The sequence below is a fragment of the Osmerus mordax genome, chromosome 17 (genome assembly GCF_038355195.1).
Source record: "Osmerus mordax isolate fOsmMor3 chromosome 17, fOsmMor3.pri, whole genome shotgun sequence".
Lineage (NCBI taxonomy): Eukaryota > Metazoa > Chordata > Actinopteri > Osmeriformes > Osmeridae > Osmerus > Osmerus mordax.
In genome coordinates this window covers 12255912-12278424 of record NC_090066.1, presented here as the reverse complement: position 1 = coordinate 12278424, position 22513 = coordinate 12255912, and the positions used below count along the sequence as shown (strand labels likewise).

The 22513-nt window shown below is 41.5% G+C and overlaps 2 protein-coding genes across 4 annotated transcripts in view; both read right to left on the bottom strand.

Moving 5' to 3' along the window:
• Positions 1-8441: 8441 nt before the first annotated feature.
• The window catches only part of slc41a2b (solute carrier family 41 member 2b), a 33402-nt gene continuing 19330 nt past the window's right edge, over positions 8442-22513 (bottom strand). For all 3 annotated transcript variants that reach the window (XM_067254108.1, XM_067254109.1, XM_067254110.1), the window contains 3 exons: positions 17706-17837; positions 17352-17500; positions 8442-9443 (listed from right to left, as the gene is read on the bottom strand). In XM_067254108.1, the coding sequence (XP_067110209.1) occupies positions 9258-9443; positions 17352-17500; positions 17706-17837 (467 nt within the window). In that variant the 3' untranslated portion in view covers positions 8442-9257. The remainder of the gene's footprint in view (positions 9444-17351; positions 17501-17705; positions 17838-22513) is intronic.
• Positions 11979-14102, bottom strand: LOC136959891 (E3 ubiquitin-protein ligase TRIM21-like). The gene has a single exon (XM_067254112.1). The coding sequence runs from the start codon at positions 14100-14102 to the stop codon at positions 12540-12542; it is 1563 nt and encodes a 520-aa protein (XP_067110213.1). The 3' UTR covers positions 11979-12539.

Here is a 22513-nt window from a genome sequence, read left to right as displayed (position 1 = left end):
ACACATTTTCAGCCCCGTTTTGTGCGTACGCAAGCTTTATAAATGAGACCCCTGGTCTTACTAAAACAGCGGCCACACAAAAGGGAATGAGGAAACTGTTTCCTCTACTAAAAAATACAATGCGGGACACGTGAAAAAAGGATCCAAAGACTCGTAGAAAGACCGAGTCGGAAAATGAACGAATCGTTTGTTTCCTCTAGCTACTAGTACAGAGCCTATGCAGGTCACGTGAAAAATTATCCAAAGACTCGTAGAAAGACCGAGTCGGGAAATGAACGAATCGTTCGTTTCCTCTAGCTACCACTACAGAGCTATGCAGGTCACGTGAAAAATGATCCAAAGACTCGTACCCGAAGACCGAGTCTGGAAATGAACGAATCATTTCTGTTTACTTGGACGAGCCTATGCAACAGTCCCGATGCGCGGCCACGAGAAAATGAACAAATCACTCTTTGAGAGGACTCGTTACTCCCGAGTCCTTGTAAGGATTCGTTAAAAATGAAAGAATCGTTCACGAACGACACATCACTAATAGACACGTTCTGGCACGCAAGTTGGAGCTTAGATTATGATTGAAAAATACCACCCCCCAAAATTCCCAACCATTGGACTTTGTTGAGAATGCGATTTCGAGTGTAAGTGCCATCTCGGATTTTTGATTTAGGTTGTGAAAGTCTTTGTAATTTGAGCGAGTGCGGGTCGCCCGTGAGACCGCCTAGTCTTTTAGGCGGCAGCCATGCTAGAAAGCGTCATAGTATTTTCGTAATTTTATAGTTCAATTTTACACGGAAAAACAGAAAGAGGGAAATGTTATGACGATATGACTATTGTGAAGACAGCCAGGTGGTGAGATTTTAATGTAGATTGCTGTAAAAACATTGCTACGTGAGAGCCCCGTCAGCCTCCATGGACGATTGCGGCAGCATTTGTCGATCTGCGTCTGATGAGTATTTTCTTAATTTCGTACCAGGATCAATTCTACATCAAAAGGGAGAGCAGTGTTTTAAAGATATGGCGATTTCGAAGCCAGCCAGCGGGTCAGCATAGTTTTGTGATTTGTGTAAAACTTGGAATTTGAGTGAGACCGCGTCTTGTTTTGACGTTAGCCTCAGAGTCAGACTCCGCTCGCCCACTGGCAGTGTGTAGTACTAGGCTACTGTCTTCAATGTCCCAGCTATGGCTAAACTTAATGATGTCAAAAGAAACGTTCTCATTTCCGGCGCTTTCAAACAATCAGTGAAGTGTGGCTAGCAACAGCAGCTAGCTTGCCTCTAGCAAACTTCTTTTGAATTAGCCATGTCCCCCTAAATTAATGTCCAAATTATTAACGTTTTGGGGGGCATATTTTCAGTTAGCAGACGGTACTGTTTGAATCACAATTCCATATGAAATACTGCCAGTGACAACGTTGTTACAGTAGCTTGTTTCAAAGGGGGTTTGCTTGTTTCAAAGGGTGTTCTTAATGAGTTATGCAATGATTAGGCTAAATGATTGAAAATATCACTAGAAGGGAAAACGGACCCACCGGCCACCGACGCAAGCAAGCACACCCAACAATTTCCCCAGAAATTGTACCCTCTCTAGTTGGGTCACAATATCTTTTCAGTTCACAATAGTCATATCGTCATAACATTTCCCTCTTTCTGTTTTTCTGTGTAAAATTTAACTATAAAATTACGAAAATACTATGACGCTTTCTAGCATGGCTGCCGCCTAAAAGACTAGGCGGTCTCACGGGCGACCTTTGTACACTCACATATATATTTATTGTAGTTTCTCTTTATTGTGAGAATGCTGTCACTATTGTTTTGCTGTTTCTCTTTCAACTAAGAAGTTGAAAAACAATAGTGAGAATGCAATAGTGAGAATGCATTCTCACTATTGTTTTTCAACTTCTTAGTTCTTCCGCTGGTTTTTTGTCCTTTAACTAGTCCTGCATACTTTCACCGATTCCTACAATTTTTGTATCAAAACGTTCAGCTCCTTCAGGAGATGTGTGCCATGACTTTTCGCATTTCTCACTTTTATACTTTTTAATACAGTCTGTAAAAATACCACTATGACACACTTGCAAGAAATGATCCGCTGGTTAGATGTAGCATGATCTTATTATTTAAGTATAAAAAACTCACCAGGGACAACGACAACATTGGCAACCCTGCACTATGAATTATTATTTTGATGTCATCTTAAATTAAGTGTCTGAACAGGACTGGGTGTGCAGGCACTAGGGATGGGCGTGGTTAATCGAATATCCGGATATCCTAAAGTGAGTTAGTATTCGAATACTTTTTTCGAATACTTATGACCATAGTTTAATTAAAAAACGTTTTTTTATGAAAAACCGTTGCGTCGTGGTGTGAATTCTAATAGTTGTGACGTTAGAAATGATGAAAACCATCAAAAAAGGTATGCTACGTGACCCTGCGTTGTGCTGCGGGTGTCCTTTCATTTCATTTGGCGCTACAAGAAGCTTAGTTTCCTGGCTAAGCAGTAGGTACCTCGCCGCAACCTCAGTTCCTGCAGAATCGTTTCTACGCCGGCCTGCTCGTATATTGAGTCCGTATTCGCCTCTCCCCTGTTTTATATGCTAATTTTCCTGAATAAAAATGCATATGGCTAATGCAGTTTATTTTTTTACCAGTAGCCACCTAGAGCTAGCATAATCGGCTATTTATGTTTACATTGTGTGGTGGAGCACTGTATTTTAGGAGTCAGGTGGCTGAGCGGTGAGGGAGTCGGACTAGTAATCCGAAGGTTGCCAGTTCGATTCCCGGTCATGCCAACTGACGTTGTGTCCTTGGGCAAGGCACTTCACCCTACTTGCCTCGGGGGAATGTCCCTGTACTTACTGTAAGTCGCTCTGGATAAGAGCGTCTGCTAAATGACTAAATGTAAATGTATCCTAGGATTCCGGTTCCAAGTTAATATGCAATATTTCTCCATGTGTGTCTTTCGTTTTTATCGAGGATAGCCTACCCAATGTGTTTAATTTCGTCCAATGTATTTTTTTAAACTTTTTATTACACATAATAGCTCAGCGCTATTCCGCCAATTTAAGAGCCTATACGTCTGAAGACGCAGCGTTTTTTCAAGTTCATTGTCTTTTCGTCAAGTTGATAAATTGATCTTTCATTTGTTTTCTTTATTCAATCCTTATTTAATCTAAAAGCTTAACAGTCCCAATTATTGCCAGAATGTTTGGTGGTTCATGTGTTTACTGTATGCTTTGCGTCATGTCAGGCTAATTACATAACGGAACCGCATTAATAAAAATAGATTATCCGGATATTCGAAAATAATTTCGGATACTATTCAAATAGTGAAATCAGTTAAAATCTCCATCCCTAGCAGGCACACATGATTTCTCCTCCGTCTTGAACATTTCTAACCTAGATTCTAGGTTAGAAATGTTGCCAGTCTGTTGCCAATGACCAACGGTTGCTACGTTTTTCCAGCAAGTTCAAGTCATTCCAGTGTTGTCCTTTTACCTTCAAATTCGTTCAACCCAGACTTCAGCAACTGGTTTTCTGCTAAATGTTCACATTTTCCTGCAGCTCATCTTTCAGAATTTTTGCCCTTATTGTTTAGCATTTTTTTTCTTCTTTTCTTCTCTTTTCTTCTGTTTTCTGCCTTTATCTTGCTCCAGGTCCTTTCAAAAATACCTTTCACAGCAGTACCTTCCAACTGCCAGTACTTTTGCATTTTTCTTCTCTTTTCTGTACTTTTCTGCCTTCATCTTGCTGCAGGTGTTTTCTAACATACAATTCAGGCCTTTTGAAACTCCAGCAAAAAAAATTCTGCTAAATTTTCAAATTCTTCAGAATTATTTATCTTTTTGCATTTTTCTTCTCTTTTCTGTAGTTTTATACCTTCGTCCAGCTCCAGCCCCTTTCAAAATACTTTTCAGGCGCTTCAGCTTATAACTTTCTACTAAATTTTCACAATTTTCCGCCTTTTTAGCATGGTCAGCTGTCCCCATTCAGGTTTTCAGCATTCTCACTGCTGTTTCGCAGGCACAGCCGTTTCTAGTTATTGTTTATTTTCGCCCCCCTAAGGATCAGTCAATATTTGGACTACATACACAACGGCGGTGTCAAAAGGTTCGTCTTGGTAGCGATTGCGTTGATTGTATTTTTATTTACGTTCCGTTGGATGGTTTAAGTTCAAATTACGTTTTTGTGACGAAAAGTGAAGCTAACGGTGGCTAACTTGCTAGCCACAGTCACTGACGTTACTAACGTCACTACGTCACTAACGTCACGAAAACACGCGTGACTACCTGTAGCAGAACATTCGTTTCGCATCTGTTAACTTGGGGAGTCCGGCTTATTTACGTTTTTGGGGGGCATATTTTCAGTTAGCAGATGTACTGTTTGAATCGCTATTCCATCTTCTACTGCCGGTAACGTCGTAGAATAATCTTCAAAGGGGGTTCTTTATTAATGAATGAATGCCATGAGTAGGCTTTATGCCTGAAAATATCACGAGAAGGGAAAAACTTAAAAGGACGTTTAAGTCATAGAGATTAGGTCAATTTTTACACCGGTCTGCCAAATGTATTCGTTTTGATTCAACGATGAGGCTGCCTCTTGCAAGGGAAATGAGAAGACATCTATTTCATTCTACACTTCACTCGTATTTTGAGTTGTAAATGAGCAGCAAAAAAAATGCTTTTAAATCTATGTAATCTTTATAAATAATAAGTATGCATTTTTATATAAAATATAGCCTACAGAAATCAGTTGTAAAAATTTCATTAAAAAACGGACCCCTGTGCAACCGACGCAAGCAAGCACACCCTACAATTTCCCCAGAAATTGTACCCTCTCTAGTTATTATTACACATCTTCTTCTGCCATGGGATTCTAAGGCAGCCCATAGCACCGTATTGTCAGAAGTTGTGAAACTTGGCACACTCTTTGGGACCAGTCCCCTCATCAATTTCACAAAGTTTCATGTCTCCCATTCCAACCATCTAGCGCCACCAATGGGTCAAAGTTGAAGGTGTGTTTACACACGTTACTTTTGAACCATATGCCTCATTTTCCAAAATGAGGTATTGTTGTATTCCCTGGATCAAGACGAGTCCAACGTCCTATGACGTCCTATGACGTCCTATGAGTCCTATGACGTCATACCCAGTTATATCCCCGCCATTTTGAATGTTAAGGAAAAGCGTTTTTTTGCTACTTCACCTACAATTCTTGTTGAATCTTCTTCAAAATTGCCACAGATGATATTCAGACCAAGCCTCACAAAAGTTATCCCCTTGAGCTTTGATTTTCGCAACCGTTTGTTAGTTACAGCCAATCAAATTGATGTGGCTAAATTGATGTGGCCGCCATTTTGAATATAACGTTTTTTCGCTACCTCTCCTATAAGGTTTGTCCAAGCCTCACAAAAGACATCACATGTTTTTTTGATTATCTAAACCTTTTGACTGGAACAGCAAAGTTGTCAACCAAGCCACCATAAAAGAAGTGAGGTCATATCTCAGCACCTCTTTACTGTATTGACAACAAATTTGGTATAAGGACTAGGGACCCTGTTCTAAAGAGATCCAAAATAGGTCATGCCATTTCACCTCTAGGTGGCGCTGCAATAAGCAAAAATGTGGCACCATTTATCTTCAGATCAAGCCTCACAAACCTTTTCACATTCCGGTAAAGCTGATCAAAGTCGGCGATGAAGATCATATCTCAGGAAATATTCGCTGAATTGACAACAAACTTGGTACAGGTGCTCGGGACCCTGTTTCAAAGAGGTCCAAAAAAAGGCTGTGTCATCTAACCTCTAGGGGGCGATCCCGTGTCTGACACATTAAATTGTGATACCAGATGAATTGATGTGGCCACCATTTTGAATGAATGAATAAAACGTTTTTGTCGAATACCAACAGAGATGGCAAAAGTACTCACTTCTCATACTCAAGTAGAAGTACAGATACTTGTGTTAAATAATACTCTGGTAAAAGTTGAAGTACCGATTTAACTTATTTACTCAAGTAAAAGTAACAAAGTACAGGCTTGGAAATGTACTTAAAGTATAGAAGTAAAAGTAGCCTCGCAAATGACAATCATTTTTTATGCAAAGCTACCTGGACCACACAAATGTTACTATAGTGCAAGCTGAGAAACTTCCGTGGACATGGAAAAAAAGTCTTGTTATATGCCATTGCCTACATTTTAAATGGATGTCTGCCAATAGGCCTAAAACATCACATATATGATTATTGTGACAGAGACTGGGCCTCCAGGTTAATAAGATTCTGACTGAGTAGCAAGATATGAATTCAATTGTGATTCTGTGAGAATTCACAGATCCAGTTTCTCTTTTTAATCTTCTCCTTAACATTTAAAGGAAATTACATGTATGTGTGTGTGCTCAAATATGGCTTCTGGAAAGAAAATAAAAGGATAAAATATGAATTACTCAACAGATATTAATTAAGAAGTTCCCCATACTTTAAGAGTTACAACTAACAACCGTAGTGTATAAGAAATGAACTGACATCTAGTAAATCTTTGAACATAGTGCTAATAATAATAAATGTAATGTCAGTTTCACAATTTTTACAATTGAAGTGCTATAAAAGTTGGAGAAATTACAAATTCAATGTGCATTGTATTAAAGAAATCTTTATTGACATGCAAATAGACAATAGACATCCAGCAAAATAAAAATGGCAAGTGATGTATGCCCTCAAATCTGTAGATGTCAGCACCGGTTGCAGCACGGTGTTCTTGAAAGCTAGCAGTTCGTGATGTTTCGGTTGGCACAATTTGCAGCACATTCGCCAGGAGTCATTCTTAATGCCTACTATATCAAACATCTCTTTCAGATAAGGCCAAGGATGATGAAGGGGAATGTCTTGCTGCTCCTCTGCCGAATCTCTGGGATCATCTCCGTTTTCTTCATTTTCAATCATGTCGCCGTCCATACTACTATGCTATTAGCTACCGCTATCAAGCTGCAATGATTTGTTGGAGTGAATGCTGCCGAATCTGTCGAATCATTTTGTAGTGGTGCGTCAAGTGCAACGTTCCCATCCAATTAGATTGAATTGGATATTTATGACGCAAAAATAATAACGGTAGCCTAACTCCACTGTAATTATTTGAAACTTAAGTAACGAGCCAATTTAGTAAAATGTAAGGAGTAAAAAGTACCGATATTCGTGTTAAAATGTAAGGAGTAAAAGTAAAAAGTCAGCACAAAAATAAATAGTAAAGTAAAATTATCTGAGAAATATACTTGAGTACAGTAACAAAGTATTTGTACTTCGTTACTTCCCATCTCTGAATACCAAATATTCACCTAATTTGGCACAGATTATTTTCAGACCACAATCACCTTGACATGTCAAAATAGAACTGAATTTCAGCTGTTTAAACTTGGGACAAATCTGACAACCGCTTGCCACAGGAAAAATTCCTATATTTTTACGCAGTCACTGAAATCTGTTTCCAGCACTGAGAATAGCTCACTAGGATAAATTGGTGTCCTGGCAACATCAACGTCAGAGGTTCAAATCCAGCCAAAGCTGACAAGCTTGTCATGTCTCTGATTCTCTGTTTACCGAGACTACAAGCCACTGCAAAGGAAGCCAGGTACACCGCAGTGACTAGATGTCGAAAGTTTCTTCTGGTTTATCTGACCTGCTCGGCCACCACATTGCTGCTTGCAGCTATATTTTCAAATGTGGTTCTTAATGAATGAATGTAATACGAGTGTGCTAAATGCTTGAAAATATCACTACTGTAGAAGGGAAAAACTTAAGGTAACGTTTAAGTCATATAGGTTAGGTTCATTCTACATAACATTTAGTCATTTAGCAGACGCCCGTATCCAGAGCGACTTACAGAAAGTACAGGGAAATGCTACACTTCACTTTTTGTATTTTGAATTGTACATGAGAAGCAACAAATGTAGGCTATGCTTTTAAATCTATAGCATCTTCATAAATAATAAGTAGGCATTTTTATATAAAATATACAGAAATATCAGTTGTAAAAATTAGTTAATAAACGGACCCATCTGCAACCGATGCAAGCAAGCACACCCTACAATTTCCCCAGAAATTGTACCCTCTCTAGTTCCAATTGTGATCTGAGAAATATAGGTACCAAAACCACTGAGAAGAACTGTCACCAGCTGCATCCCAGGCACTGCACTATATCTATAATTCCAGAAATCTGTGTGTGCGCGCCACCAATATTATTGCGGGCACTATGCACTATCAATAGTTCAAGGAATCTGTATTTGTGTATTTCACTGACATCTTAATCACCGACTGCATCACGGGCACTGTGCAATAGTGATGATAATTCCCGAAGAAGACTAGGGAAGGACAGTTGGAAACGTTTTCTCAAGTGGAATGTCAAATGTCAAGTCAAATTTGGCCATCTTTTACTTAACAGATTAGGAATATAAAAACCAAAGCAATATTTTGTTTATTTGAAGATAATGTTTTGAGAAGAAAAAACAAGAAATCCCGAGATGGAATAAACCCCTTGTCGACCTGTGAATCTCAAGAGGCACATTTCATTGGAATCATGTCAGAGAGCGTCACTACACCTAAATACAAGTAAACAGCATGTAAACATACATTGTCAAAATGACATGATGGTGGGTCCATCTTTCTACTGTGTTTGACTGGACCCAATCAGCGAGACAGAAGAGACAGAGGTTAAAACATCCATCGTATACTTTCTTTTAAATTGCTTTCCTCCATGATTTAAAAATCGAGAATGTGCGATTATACTGTATCATGCAAAACTAGGTGCAGACAGAGAAACAATGAATGTTACTTTTGACTTTTGTCTATTTTGTCACCCTCTGTTGCCCCTTCCCCTGCCTATCAATTAACTTCTGAGTAGAAACACGAATGATGGTGCTAAATATACATACATACATATGGATGAAACAAAATCTCATGAGTAAGAGGATGTCTTTCCAACAGTGTTACCGGTGTCTGTACAAAAGCCAGTTGGAGAAAAACAAGTAAATTCCCCCCCATCTGTAGCACCTCATTGTCTTTCAAAAGCCCCTTGATAAGCACTGCTCACTCTGTTCAATAGGAGCAAAGGAATGTTCCAAGCCACATGGCGTACCGCCTCCTCCCAGTCACACAAAAGGGAAGGGAAAAGAGGAAAAGAGAGGTTGGGCTGTAGTCAGAGAGGGGGGGGGGGGGGGTTGGTATAGGCACAGGCATGACCCTTCACCCCTCTTCATCAGGCGTTGGGGAAGAGGGTTCAGTCGCCCACGTCGCTATCCTGATCGCCGATGACCCATAAGAAGTGGAAGCTGAGGGCCAGGAGAGCAGTGCCCAGCAGGTCTCCCAGGGCGGTAAGGTAGGGGATGGAGAAGCTGTCTGGGTCTTTCCCACTGCGCCACATTGAGTACACCATCCAGTCTGCTATGCAGAGCAACAGGAACACCTGAGGAACACACACAGAACAGAAAACTCAACAGAGGAACCGTCTTAACTGATGATCCTGACTTACACAGAAAGAGCATGGGATAGAAGTTATTCTTAAACACTGCACGTGTGTTAAACTACGGTGGCCCTGATGTGCAAATCACAACAGCAAATAGAAAAACGCAACAGCAAATCATAAAACACAACGGCAAATAGGAAAACACAACAGCAAATATGAAAACACTTCAACAAATCATAAAACACAACGGCATTAACTTCTACCGGAAAAGGTAGGGCCTATCTACATTTACATTGCATTTACATTTAGTAATTTAGCAGACGCTCTTATCCAGAGCGACTTACAGTAAGTACAGGGACATTCCCCCCGAGGCAAATAAGGTGAAGTGCCTTGCTCAAAGTCACATCATTTAGCACAGTCAGGAATCAAACCGGCAACCTTCTGATTAATAGCCTGATTCCCTAACCGCTCAGCCATCTGAACCCCATATCTAGCAGAGAACGGACCCTTCTGATTAGACAGACGGACTGTCTGTCTTTTAACAGGAAGCAGAGGTGAAAACACAGAAAAGCGCATATTTTGAAAACATGAGTACTTTTGCTGAAGTAATTGCCACATAGTCTGATAGCCGAATAGTTGTTCTGGTCCACGCAGCTCTGTAAGGATGGCATGTCTCACCTCATCCAGTTGTGAATAGTTTTTCCTTCTGTACAATCCTGCTTCTCTCAAACTTCACTTCAAAGTGGGTATACTCATCCTGATGATGTGATTGGTTTACAACATATCAGCTATCACGTCGTATGTATGCCCTGCATCAAAATATTAATAAAAAATGATTCACACCTTCACAAAATCCAAAAGTCCAACCCAAAATCCACACATTTAACACCCTATACAAAATTCACACCCCATTCAAGTCCTATCTGCCAGAAACTGAAGAATAGAAATGAGTTCCCTTGTCCTGAGACCTGCTTTCTTCTTACCTGCCTGTTTCTACATCTGTTTGTCCACCTCACCTGTTGCTTCAGAACGCAGCGGCCCGTCTGGTCTTCAATCTACCCAGATGCTCCCATGTTACCCCGCTCCTCATCTCCCTCCACTGGCTTCCCATCACATCCCGTATCAGATTCAAGAATCTGTCAACCGTCTGGTGGTCCCACCGCTCAAGAGCGCCCGGTCCCAACACAAGCTCTTCTCCTGTCTGGCCCCCCAATGGTGGAATCAACTCCCCACCTCCATCAGGGACACTGACTGTCTCCCCACCTTCAAGAAAAGGCCCAAGACGCACTTGTTCCGGGAGTACAACGGCACTTAGGAATGCTTGGCTGGACCTGATGTTAGTTTCCTCCAGGATCACAATAACTCTTATTGAGAGACTTGTTTCTCTTGTTGTTTAGTTGGAAAGGTTGTAAATTCTTGTACTCACTGTGAAATATTTCACTGTTGATTGTTTTTCTACAGGTACACTCTTGCACTTTTTGAATTTCATGTTGTTTAATTGTAACTTGTTTAACTGCATGCTCTTATGGTTCTTCCCTTTGGCACTTATTTGGTTTTTCACAATGTGTGCTTCATGTTTTGGCTGCTCGCAATGTTTGGGGCTATCTCGTTGTTATGATCAGTGACCTATGCACTTTTGTAAAGGATAAAAGCATCTGCTAAATACATAAATGTAAATGTTCAGCTGGCTCTCTAACAGCAGCATGTTGGATGCTGTCCTCTCCTACTCTTTCTTCAATGCCTAATGAATCTCTTTCTCTCCCTGACCATGTCTTTCTGCTTGAGAGATACTAGAGACAAGACAGAATGTAAATGACAAAGCAGGTGGTGTACTACAGAAAGATACTTCAAGTTTGCTGCTTCATTGTCCAATGAAATAACAGGCTTTTTCTGACCCCACTTCGGTTAGCCTTAGCTCAGAGAGAGAGAGAGAGAGGGGGTGACATTGACAGCTATACCATGAACACATGCATTCTACTGATAATCAGCTCAGAGGGCAACAGGAGGATTGAGTCAGACGTCCCTTTCCGCCTGAGAAGGGTTGCAAAAGGATCGCCTGACCGTGAGGACCGTTGATTGTGTCACAGCTGAAAGGACCAAGTATCTCCTTGGACTTCAGGGTTCTAAGATTCTAAGCGCAAACTGGAGACACATTCAGTACAGAGTTCCTTGAGCTCAGGACAACAAAGTCTTTATTGATCGTCAATGTCCTGACAAAGGTTTTTGAATTGGATATAAAACCCAACACACACTACCACAATTCCTGCCCGTAGAACATCTCTACAGATACACGGGCTTTTGAGGGCATGGGTACATGAGTTTGTGTGTGTGTGTGTGTGTGTGTGTGTTCCTGCATACCTGAGAGAAGGCAAGGGCTGGGCTACAGAGATCCCACCCTCTGTAAACAGCACGGTAGGAACTTTTCTACTCCTCACAAGAGACAGTCTGAACAGGCACTCTGGACTCACTTAAAGTCTGCTGTGCACATACCAGCATGCACACATGCACACAGATAAAGAGCTACAAACAGATGGGTCTTGTGCACTAGTTTAATCCATCAGTTTTCAATTTCGATCTCACAAATACTGGGGTATACACCATTGACACACAACAAATCTAAATAAGAATGTTAAGATGATGACATCATGTTAGCAGCATCCTAATCTTTAGGTCTGGTTTCTGGTTAAAAACACAGACAAAAATGCCAGTTAGCAAACAACGGTAAAAACTTTGACATGGATTTCCAAATAATTGCTAAAATGAAGCTTTAAGCAAGATTTCTTGGGTGGCACTCAAACATTGCTTTAAGTAACATACTTTGCATTGTATTGCACAGAGCCATTAACCACTATGTGGAATCTGGGTTAGTTTCTCCAAGAAAAAGCACAGGTCTACTATTTCACGTATAAGATAAACAAAAATCAAGAGTAAACAACCTAGTTGTTCACAGTTTACTGACTTCAGCTCAGTCCCCAACTATGTACTAACACAACTTTGTTTACATGGTGACAAAAGCTCACAATTAACACAAGCAGACAAAATGTGCCAGGTCTCGTTAGGAGACAAGAACATTGTACTGTATAGAAGATGTTGTGACTAACTCTTTTGTACAGGGGTGATGATCAAAGGAGCTGAGTTGGTACCTTCGTCATTAAGACAAGGACTCAGATACGGGTACAGCTTCTCAGTGAAGGTGCAGCCAGTGTAAGAGTAGATGTGAAACGTTGCCTCCACATCATAAAAGGAGACCTGACCATCCTCATAATCCACAAACACTCCCACCTTCTGGGGCTTCTGTTTCAGGGAGAGTAGGACAGGGGTGTCTGTGAGAGCCATGTACTCACTTCCATTTCTTAGCCATATTGTCCAGTGTCCTTTCTCAGGGCTTACTGTTACCTCCCCCTTCCTGTTGATGGACTCTCTGGCCACTCCCAGATCCCACTCAGTCTTCCCCTCAACCTGCACCTCATAGTAGAACCTACCTGAGGACAAGCCCTGCTTTCCCAGGACTAAGACAACAGGATCAAACCTCTCTGGGTTGTCAGGGAGATCCTTCCTGACATATCCATGCTTGACTCTTTTCCCATCGTCAGACAGACGGAGTCTTGGATGGGCTGTGTCTGGGTCCAGAGTTACATCAACAGCATACTGACGGGTCCTCCTTAGTTCAGCTTCACACAACTTCTTCAAAACATCTACCAATGTATCCTCAATCTGACACACTGCTCTCCTTGCTGTCCCAATACTCAGATCACTGTGGACACTGATATCAGACCAGTCCTTGGTGTGTGGAGGGGTGCTCAGGGATGGGAAGCTCTGGAGCAGGTGGAGGTGGTCCTCAGTGTGTGAGAGCTGCTCCAGCTCAGTGCTTCTCCTTTTCAGCTCAGTGATCTCTTGCTCCAGATCTTTAATGAACCCTTCAGCCCGTTTCTCTGCTGCTTTCTGCTTCTCCTCAATCACCTCAATGAGCTCAGCCTGGCTTTTCTCAATGGAGCGCACCAGAGCAGTGAAGGCCTGAATGCTGTCTGATATCTCTCTCTCTGCATCGCTCTTGCTGATCTCTATTGAGAGTTGAATCTCCTGAACCTTCTCAAGTCTCTCCTGGATCATGTGCTGCACACCTCCGTTTTCTATTCCCAGTTGAACCTTTGTCTCTTTATATTCCTCCTGAAGTGGAATTGTATAATGGGCTTCATGGTCTGTTTTTATGCACATGACACAAACACATGTCTGGTCTCTCTTACAGAACATCTCTAAGGGTCTGTGATGCTTCTTACACATCTTCTGTACAACCTGTGTATTCCCAGGGCTGACCATCTTGTCAACAGGGTTAATCAGTTTTTCTTTCTTATCGGTCAGTTTCACCAAAGGGTTCATCCATTTTGTTTGGTTCTTGCTTGTGAGTTTATGTTCAATGGACCCTTCTCCGGGTTTGGCAATGAATTCAAACTCCTGTTTGTCCAGCTTTTTAAAATCAGGTTCTCCATAGAATTGCTCCATGCAAAATGGACACTGACACATATTATCGCATTGACAGTACATAGCGATACAGGCCTTGCAGAAGTTGTGTCCACATGTAATAGAGACAGATTCAGTGAAGACATCCAGACAGATAGAACACTTGAACTGCTCTTCAGACAGCAGACTTCTGGAAGACATACTGAGACAGACCAAAATGTGGACCTAGGAAGCAGTGAGAGGAAGCAGAATGGAATGGTAGTCTTCAAGTACGGAAACATTATGAACACACAAAGGTGGGCTTTGAAACCAAACCAGGTGAAAAGATAACACCTTTAAATGAATGTACGAGGTGGCTAAAATAGTAAGTTTGTTAAAGTTTACTACAATTGTTCTCCTTACCTGAGTGTGTGTGTGTGTCTTTGAGTTGCTTCTACTCTTCAATGACCCACAAAGATATAGGACAGTAGCCTAAATTAAAGTTGTCCATCAACTTAGGTTTCACTCACTTTGGCTCTGTGACGCTGCCTTGACCCTGCTTTGGCAATACTGCAGATGGGTCATGTTACTGAACTTGAAAGAGGTCATCTCCAAACATAGAGTAACCAAATGCTCATTCTCTCCCTCTCATACCAACCAAATACCACATGTTCCCAACTGCCAAGGCACAAGAAGCTGCGAAAGCAGCCATTTACTTCTGGAGCCTTTGCTAACGTGTAATAAGTCCACCTAATTGCCATGAAAACAGTTCAACAAACAGCAGTCAAGACTCCTTCAGTCTTCAGTGATAAACCACAAAGCTGTATGTACCCACAAGTGCTTGAATGTCCTAACCTTAGAGGTTCAAGTTCAGTCCGAATGCTTTACATTTTTAGACACAGAGAGGGCAAGTTTGTATTGCTATTCTTGTGGGAACAATTCAGTCCCTTGTTGTTTTCCCTAACCTTAACCAAACCCTCCTTACTGAATTTATTTTCTTGCATATTACAAAAGTTAGTGTTGAAGAACCCACTCAATATAATAATACTGTTTGAAATAATGTTTGGATCACAAAATACTAATTTGTTCTTGTTTTCTAAGCTTTCAGTTGAGTTGTGGGAGCATTATGCGTGATGTGATTTGTTTTCAGTTTTTTCCATAGCCTACTTATAGCGTGGGGATACTAGCTGTAAGGTTTCATATGTAGGCTGTGTTTGTCTGTACAATGTACGATCCCATCCCACCTCCTAATCAAGAAGTGAATTGGCAGATTTTGTCTTAAGTCATGTACCCTTAAATATAACATTTCAAAAGCAGTTGTGTCAACTTTCAAGCATGCCTTCTGCGTGTTTGGCGTACATTTTTGTCATACGTTTGTTTTAGCCTACATCCTTTCGGAGCTTTCATTTTCTCAAATGGAGCTTTCATTTTCTCAAAGGCGGAGAAGAATACCCAGGGCTTGGTTCACACCTATCAACATTTCTAGCCACTGGGGGACCAAAGGCAGGCTAGGGGAACTCATATTAATGTTAAATAACCTCCTAAAGTGACATTTGTGTCATGGGACCTTTAATAACACTAACTAATAATGCTAAATTCTACTGTTTTAAAAGTATTCTCCTTAGGACAGAACTCTAAAGAAACCAAAAGATTAATTAGTATACTTGCTACCAGCAAGGCACACTACTGTTAACTCACATATTATTAGTGTGTCTATTATCTCACATTTAAATATGACTATTATAGCCACCGCTACACCTCCCCCCAGCTTTTGCAGTAGCCTACGTAGAGAAGAAAGGTGTCAAAATATGCGTCTCATTCAAAATTTCTTTGCTATTGTTTTATGGATAGTTCTGCTGCAGTTTGTAAAATATTCAATTTATAAATTCAAAATATTCGTAGCCGCTTCTGTGTTTACGCGACGCCTACTGTAATCCTGTCAACACCAGAAGCTCGACTTCTCTTCTGGCATCTCCAGTTTTAAAGTTTAGATGTCAGATGGCTGAGCGGTTAGATAATTGGGCTATTAATCAGACGGTTGCCGGTTCGATTCTTGCCTTGTAAAATGACGTTGTGTCCTTGGGCAAGGCACGTCACCCTACTTGCCTCGGGGAGAACGTCCCTATACTTACTGTAAGTCGCTCTGGATAAGAGCGTCTACTAAATGTTATATGTAGAATACAACAATTAAGTCTTTGTGAACATATTAGTTAGCTATCAAGCTGTGTGTGTGTTAAGGAACATAGGAGTTAATCAGCTAGCTGTGTGTGATCTGGTAGTAAGACTTAGCTAGTTGTAGGAGGATCAGTTGTGTTGTCCTCAGTTTTTACAGGTTGAGGAAAACCGCTGAAAAAATTATAAAAAATACATCTCAAACGTATCATCGTTATCATGGACATTTTTTAGGGCTGTCGAAGTTAACGCGATAAATAACGTGTGAACGCAATCTCACTTTAACGCAATAAAAAAAAAAGTGCCGTTAGCGCAGGTTTCTTTTTGACCCTGGGAATCACCTGTCACATGACTTCGACAATGATGGAGCGCTTTTAGATGGGAAGTTCCATTTCAAAAAGTTGCCAGACAGCCCATCCATCCATCATCTGCCGCTTTTCCGGGGGTCGGGTCGCGGGGGCAGCAACCTAAGCAGGGAGGCCCAGACTTCCCTCTCCCCGGCCACTTCCACCAGCTCTTCCTGGGGGACCCCGAGGCATTCCCAGGCCAGCCGAGAGACATAGTCCCTCCAGCGTGTCCTGGGTCTTCCCCGGGGCCTCTTCCCAGTGGGACGTGCCCAAAACACAGGGAGGCGTACAGGAGGCATCCTTATCAGATGCCCGAGCCACCTCAACTGGCCTCTTTCGACGCGGAGGAGCAGCGGTTCTACTCTGAGCCCCTCCCGGATGACCGAGCTTCTCACCCCATCTCTAAGGCCCGGACACCCTGCGGAGAAAACTATTTTCGTCCGCTTGTATTGCCAGACTGCCAGGTTGACAAAACTGTGACAAAAGGCTGTGTGTACTGATTGTCAGGCTGAGTTTAGTTATCACCGGAGTACTTCCAGCCTGAAATATCACATGCAAGCAAAGCACACAGCTAGCAGCAGCAGCAACAGGGTACAGCAGCAGCGTTCGCTCCGGTAATATACGGCAGACAACACTCGACAATGTTAAATTTCAGATTACATTTCCTAAATATATAACAATGTTTATGTTCAATATTGTACAGCCTATGTGTGAGTGAATAAAACTCCCTCACAATTTACTCTTGTTATCCTCCAGTTATTTGAAGTTAAGTACACCCTTTTAATGTTATTTCACAAAGAAATCTTTTATTAGGGTAAAATTTGATTTATCGCGATTAAATATTTTAATCACTTGAAAGCCCTAAAAAATGTATACATTGTTTTATCGCCCCAGCCCTACCTAAAAGAAGAGTTAAACAAGTCCACGCACGTACACACACACACACACACACCTGTAAGAGGGCAGCAGCAAGGTAGACGGTCATGAAGATCGGGGTCAGGGTGGTGTGTCCACTCTTCATCAGGTGGATGGTGTAAAGAAAGATCAGATGACCCGGGACCACCAACAGGAGGAGCACCTGAGCTGAACGATGGTTGGCACCTGAGGAAAGTGGATTGTAAACTTGGGCAGAAGACAGCACAGAAGCTGACAACAGCAACAAGCGAGGCTAAACGCTGTCCAACCACACACTTGCTGCTCTGACACAAACCCCCAAATGACCCTATCCAATGAGATTCTGTACTAAGGACATTGTGTGTCGTTATTAGGACATCTAAAATGACGATGGGTATGGCTGGTGCCCTACCTGTACCACAGAAGGTGCGGCAGGGATAGTAGCAGCCCTTGGCCTCTTCAGGGACCTCCCCAGGGGCACTGTGGAAGTGGAGGTGAGTGGAAATCCTGCTGGACTGGATGGCCACTAGGTTCCCCCCGATACCTGGAAAGCAAACAAAACGCATAGGGCTTAAGGTTGTATGCTGATTAGCATATTCATGGCTGTGGTAAAAGCAGGGTGACAAAACATTGTGCAATGCAATGTCATTTGGTCTTGTGGATCTGGCCTACCCAAAGTAGTCCAAGATGGCTTCACATGACAAGTTCCTAGAGAGTCCAGTAACTGGAATGGAATGTAGTCTGGGAGCTTTCAGACTGTTTGTATTTTGTTTTTTACTCATCACCCTGTTCTGCACTGCCATTTTAGAAATGAGACAAGCCTAATCAGAGATTCTTACTACATTAGAGGGAATAGAAAAAGAGGGGGTGGGGGTTAAGTGGCAGAGTGAAGGAGGGGGGGAGAGAAAGATAAAAAAAGAATGAGAGAGAGAGAAGTTTTATGCTCAGCTACCCGTCTAAAGCAGACAAAAGTGGATATTTTTACAGAGGCACCGACAATTTTCGAAAACAATACCTGACCAGCCATGCTAGCAGACAGCACCTGGTTTGCGTGACAGCTAAGCGGATGGTTGACAATCCATCTTCGAGGCCGTTGACCATGCTGGTCAGTTGTCACGAATTTAAATGTAGATGCCCATCGTGTTATTGCACGACTTATAACAACGGCATATCACGTAATTAAGACGGACTAGCCGTTCGTCTCGTTCCCCCAGGCTATTGAACTGCAGCAGAAGAATGGTGTCTACTTGGGTACCTAGTATCATACTGATGAAATGCTATGGAAGCTTTTATATATTAGCATTGAGGGACCAGTTTCAGCCAGCCAGAATTGTGCAGAGATAGCTGTCAGCAGGGAAGAGAGCACGTCATGTTTGAGGTTAAAAGTCAATTGTTTTGTTGACTATTACCTTTTAATTTTTTATCACTAGAAATGTGATTTCATTTGAGTTCCTTTTATATCCAGGATGCGTTTAATACATGGTTAAACATGTTAACAGAATAACACAACTTATAAGTCTTTGGTTTTGTTGTAACAATGATAAATTACAACTTTTGGAGGGGGGGCCAGTAAAAACTGTCTTGGGGCCAGTAAGTTTCAAACCCACTGGCCCGATGGGGCCAGTGCCAAAAAATGTTAATGTTGAGCCCTGGTTGGGTATCGAAATTCGGTGCCATTTAATACCGACCGAAACATGTCGGTCCTACCGAGTATCAATTTATTCCCAAAAAAACGGTGCTGAATTTCGATACTTTAAAACGAAACAAACGCTTTCCTAACCTGTCAATCACTCACAGCGTTGTCGGGTTAGTTACCTAGGCGACTTGACTGACAAATCAGCATGAAGCTATTTGGGCTTGTGAGACTCGTGCAACCCAGTCTCATCCCAACTCGTCAATTATTGACGCTTCAGCAGACCCCTTTGGCGTCACTATACTGATGCCTAGGGTTGAACATTGTCTCCCACGTTAATGTTTGGCTTTTCCTGTAGAAAATTCTGAAATATGGCGTTGTATTTTAACGAATTAGGTCTCCAATAGTTTTTTATACAGATTTTTACGAAACATCACCAAAATAAGTTGGGTGATTTCGTTAAAATCCGTCCGATGTGCTCTACATATGGTTCTTTTGTTATATCCAAGAAAATTGACAAACGTTATTTATGGACATAAAAGTTATTTATGGACATAAAAGTTATTTATGGACATAAAAGTTAGTTATAAAATGTAAAATAAACCGATCTAAAAACGTATGAGTTAAATTTCTTATGAAAAAATCCGTCGGAGGAATATAATTTTATTTTAATCATACTTTTAAGCGCATGGACGCAAGCATTATTTATCAAATGCACTGACAGCAAAACCTGTAAGTTAGCCTATATTATTGTAATTTTATTATTACACACAAGTCGCTGAAAGGTTTCGCGCTCAACTCTCAAGATCAGGCTGGAAATACTTGTTAACCAAACCTAAAAAACGTCACCAGAAGCTGTTGCATCCTGAACTTGGGTCAAAGATGTTTAATTATTAGGTAACACCGTGTTCAAAAGAAGCCCAAAATGACAACAGGAATTTCAAGTTGGAATTTAGCCACTATGTACACAAAATTAAATGTTATGAATTTGACCTTCTCACGTCTCTTTGAAATGTATGCACTACACAAGGTCCAGTCCAGCAGGGTGAAAATTTAAATGTTGTCATCAGAATTTGTTTTTATTGCCATGTAAGTTTTCACAAACACGGAATTTACTGTGGCAGGAAGGTGCATACAAATAAACATATACGGATCTTAATTTAAAATTAGTTGAATTTATGAATAAAATAAGTCTAATACTAAGGAGCTAAACAATAACCGAAGAGCTAAACAGTACTGTAAGATATAAAATAGATAACAATAAAAATAAATAAATAATAATAATAATAAATAAAATAAAAATATAGCTGCAATGGGCAGCAATTGCAGGTTCCTCCTCATTATTGCAAACTTTTGCTAAATTGACATGATACAGACATGTATTTCAGACATGTACACAACATTTCAAGACAATTGAAACAATGGATGATTTTTAGTCATTTTTTGAAATTCTTCACAACTTGTCACTGTAGAGAAAAATCCATGCTGCCGACATTATGGGTTCTTGAGAATGTTTTGTTCCCCATTAGCAATAAGGCATGCATATCAACTTTCAGACATCTTGGCCTGATGGGGTCAAAACACCACCCTTTTGAAACTTTGAAGCATGTTCTGTAAGGCACCTGTGCTCTGGTCAGGCCCACCATGCAGAGATCTATTCTTCTATTCTAAAGCTTTGACTCTGGATTGGAAATTACATCCAGGGTTTCCTGCAGAAAATGTGTTAGTTAAGGTGATAGGGTGGGGTTTGCCGTCAAACCGGGGTGAGAGTGGCGTTGGTCACGGTTTGGAATGAAAGGGGGAAAACAGGACAGAGAAACACGGCGGATAACGCTCGCCTTAACTACGTTTTGACGACGTAGTTAAGGCAGCAGGCGTGTGTTGCTAAGGCGACCGCCTTAGCTGCAAAGTGCTGCGGGAAACCCTGACTCACACCTGAGTTCATGGTTGCCAGGTCCGGACCAGTGAGTGCTCAAAACCAGCCCAAAATGCCTGAAAACTAGCCCAATATTTTTGGGTGTACAACAGAGGATTTACCACATTTATCCAATAGACGCCTCCATAGTTAAAATGTAAAAATGACTGGTGGATTAATATTTTCTATTCTCATTGGTTCGTTACAACAAATTATTTAATCATGCCGCTTCCTATCCCCACCAAACAGAGACAAAGAGCAACAATTACTTTATGAAAGTGAGGAGACATTCCTAAAGGAAGTGTGTGTAGGTTAAGAACTCTTACTGCTTGCGCTCCCCAAACACTTTCCCCATCTGTGCTTTTCCCCTCTCTCCCAGCACAGGTCACCCCAAGGCAGAACTGCGGCGGCCGCATGAAGTTTAAAAGTAGCCCAAAAACCTGCCACACGCTGTATATATGGTGTACAAAACAGACTGTTTGAGTTAAAGAACTTTCTGAATGAATTAAATGTCTGTTTTATGTCAAATCCAACTATAAATGTATAAGACAGTTCCAATCAAATCAAATAATAATAATTAAAAAAAGAAACTAGAGGTTTAAATGGCTACCTTTTCCTAAACTGACATGCACCAACTCAGAGCACTGAGTTTCAACATCCATTTACCCCAGCTTGGCCCCCCATGGTCTAGAACCTCCCCTAGCTGCATTGCAAATCAAGACGTGGGCCTTATGAAACCAGAAAAATTGTATGTGGACAAAGCTGCCCTCCATAATTGCATTCACTCTTATTTCCATAGCTATTGTGGTCTCAAACTAGCATAACTACACTCCTATCCTGTGTCCTATATACTATATAATGATCCAAGATGGCTCCGATGAGGGCAGCCTCGGTCATTAGGTGCGCTCTGTTTTGTCTTGTTTTGTCTGTGAATTCAGTGTTCTGCCAAGATTTTTCCGGGGTTCTCTAACAAGAGAAGTACTTGCAAACATCAGGACTACAACTCCTGTGGATTTGTTTCCCACTTTTCTGCTTCCAGCTGCAGAATTAATGGGAATTATAGTCAAAGCCACCCTCGGCTTTGTCTTAGCAGCGAAGCTTCGTAGGAGAGGTAAACGGGCCGGTGCTCTGGTGCGACTTCGTCGGCGCGGGGCACGCAAAGCGTTACCGGGGATATTTCTCTCCAACGTGCGTTCGCTAAGCAACAAACTGGACGAACTTTTAGACTTTCATACATCTTCCATTTTGTGCTTTACGGAGACATGGCTGAGTTAACTGATCCCAGACTCTGCGCTACAGCTAGCCGGTATTAAACTGCTGAGAGCGGATCGTGACTCTGCTTTCTGGCAAAACGAAAGGCGGTGGTATTTGTTTTTACATTAACAGAGGCTGGTGTGAAGATGTGACAGTTATTCTGCAGCACTGTTCTCCTGATCTGGAATCATTTTTTATTAAAGATCCCATGACATGCTGTTTTTGGATGCTTTTATATAGGCCTTAGTGGTCCCCTAATACTGTATCTGAAGTCTCTTTCCCGAAATTCAGCCTTGGTGCAGAATTACAGGCACTACGAGCAGTCCCACAATGAGCTTTCCTCAGGACGCGCTGTGTTTTCATGTCATGGGACCTTTAACTGTAAACCTTTTTACTCGCCACGTGAGTTTGCGTCATT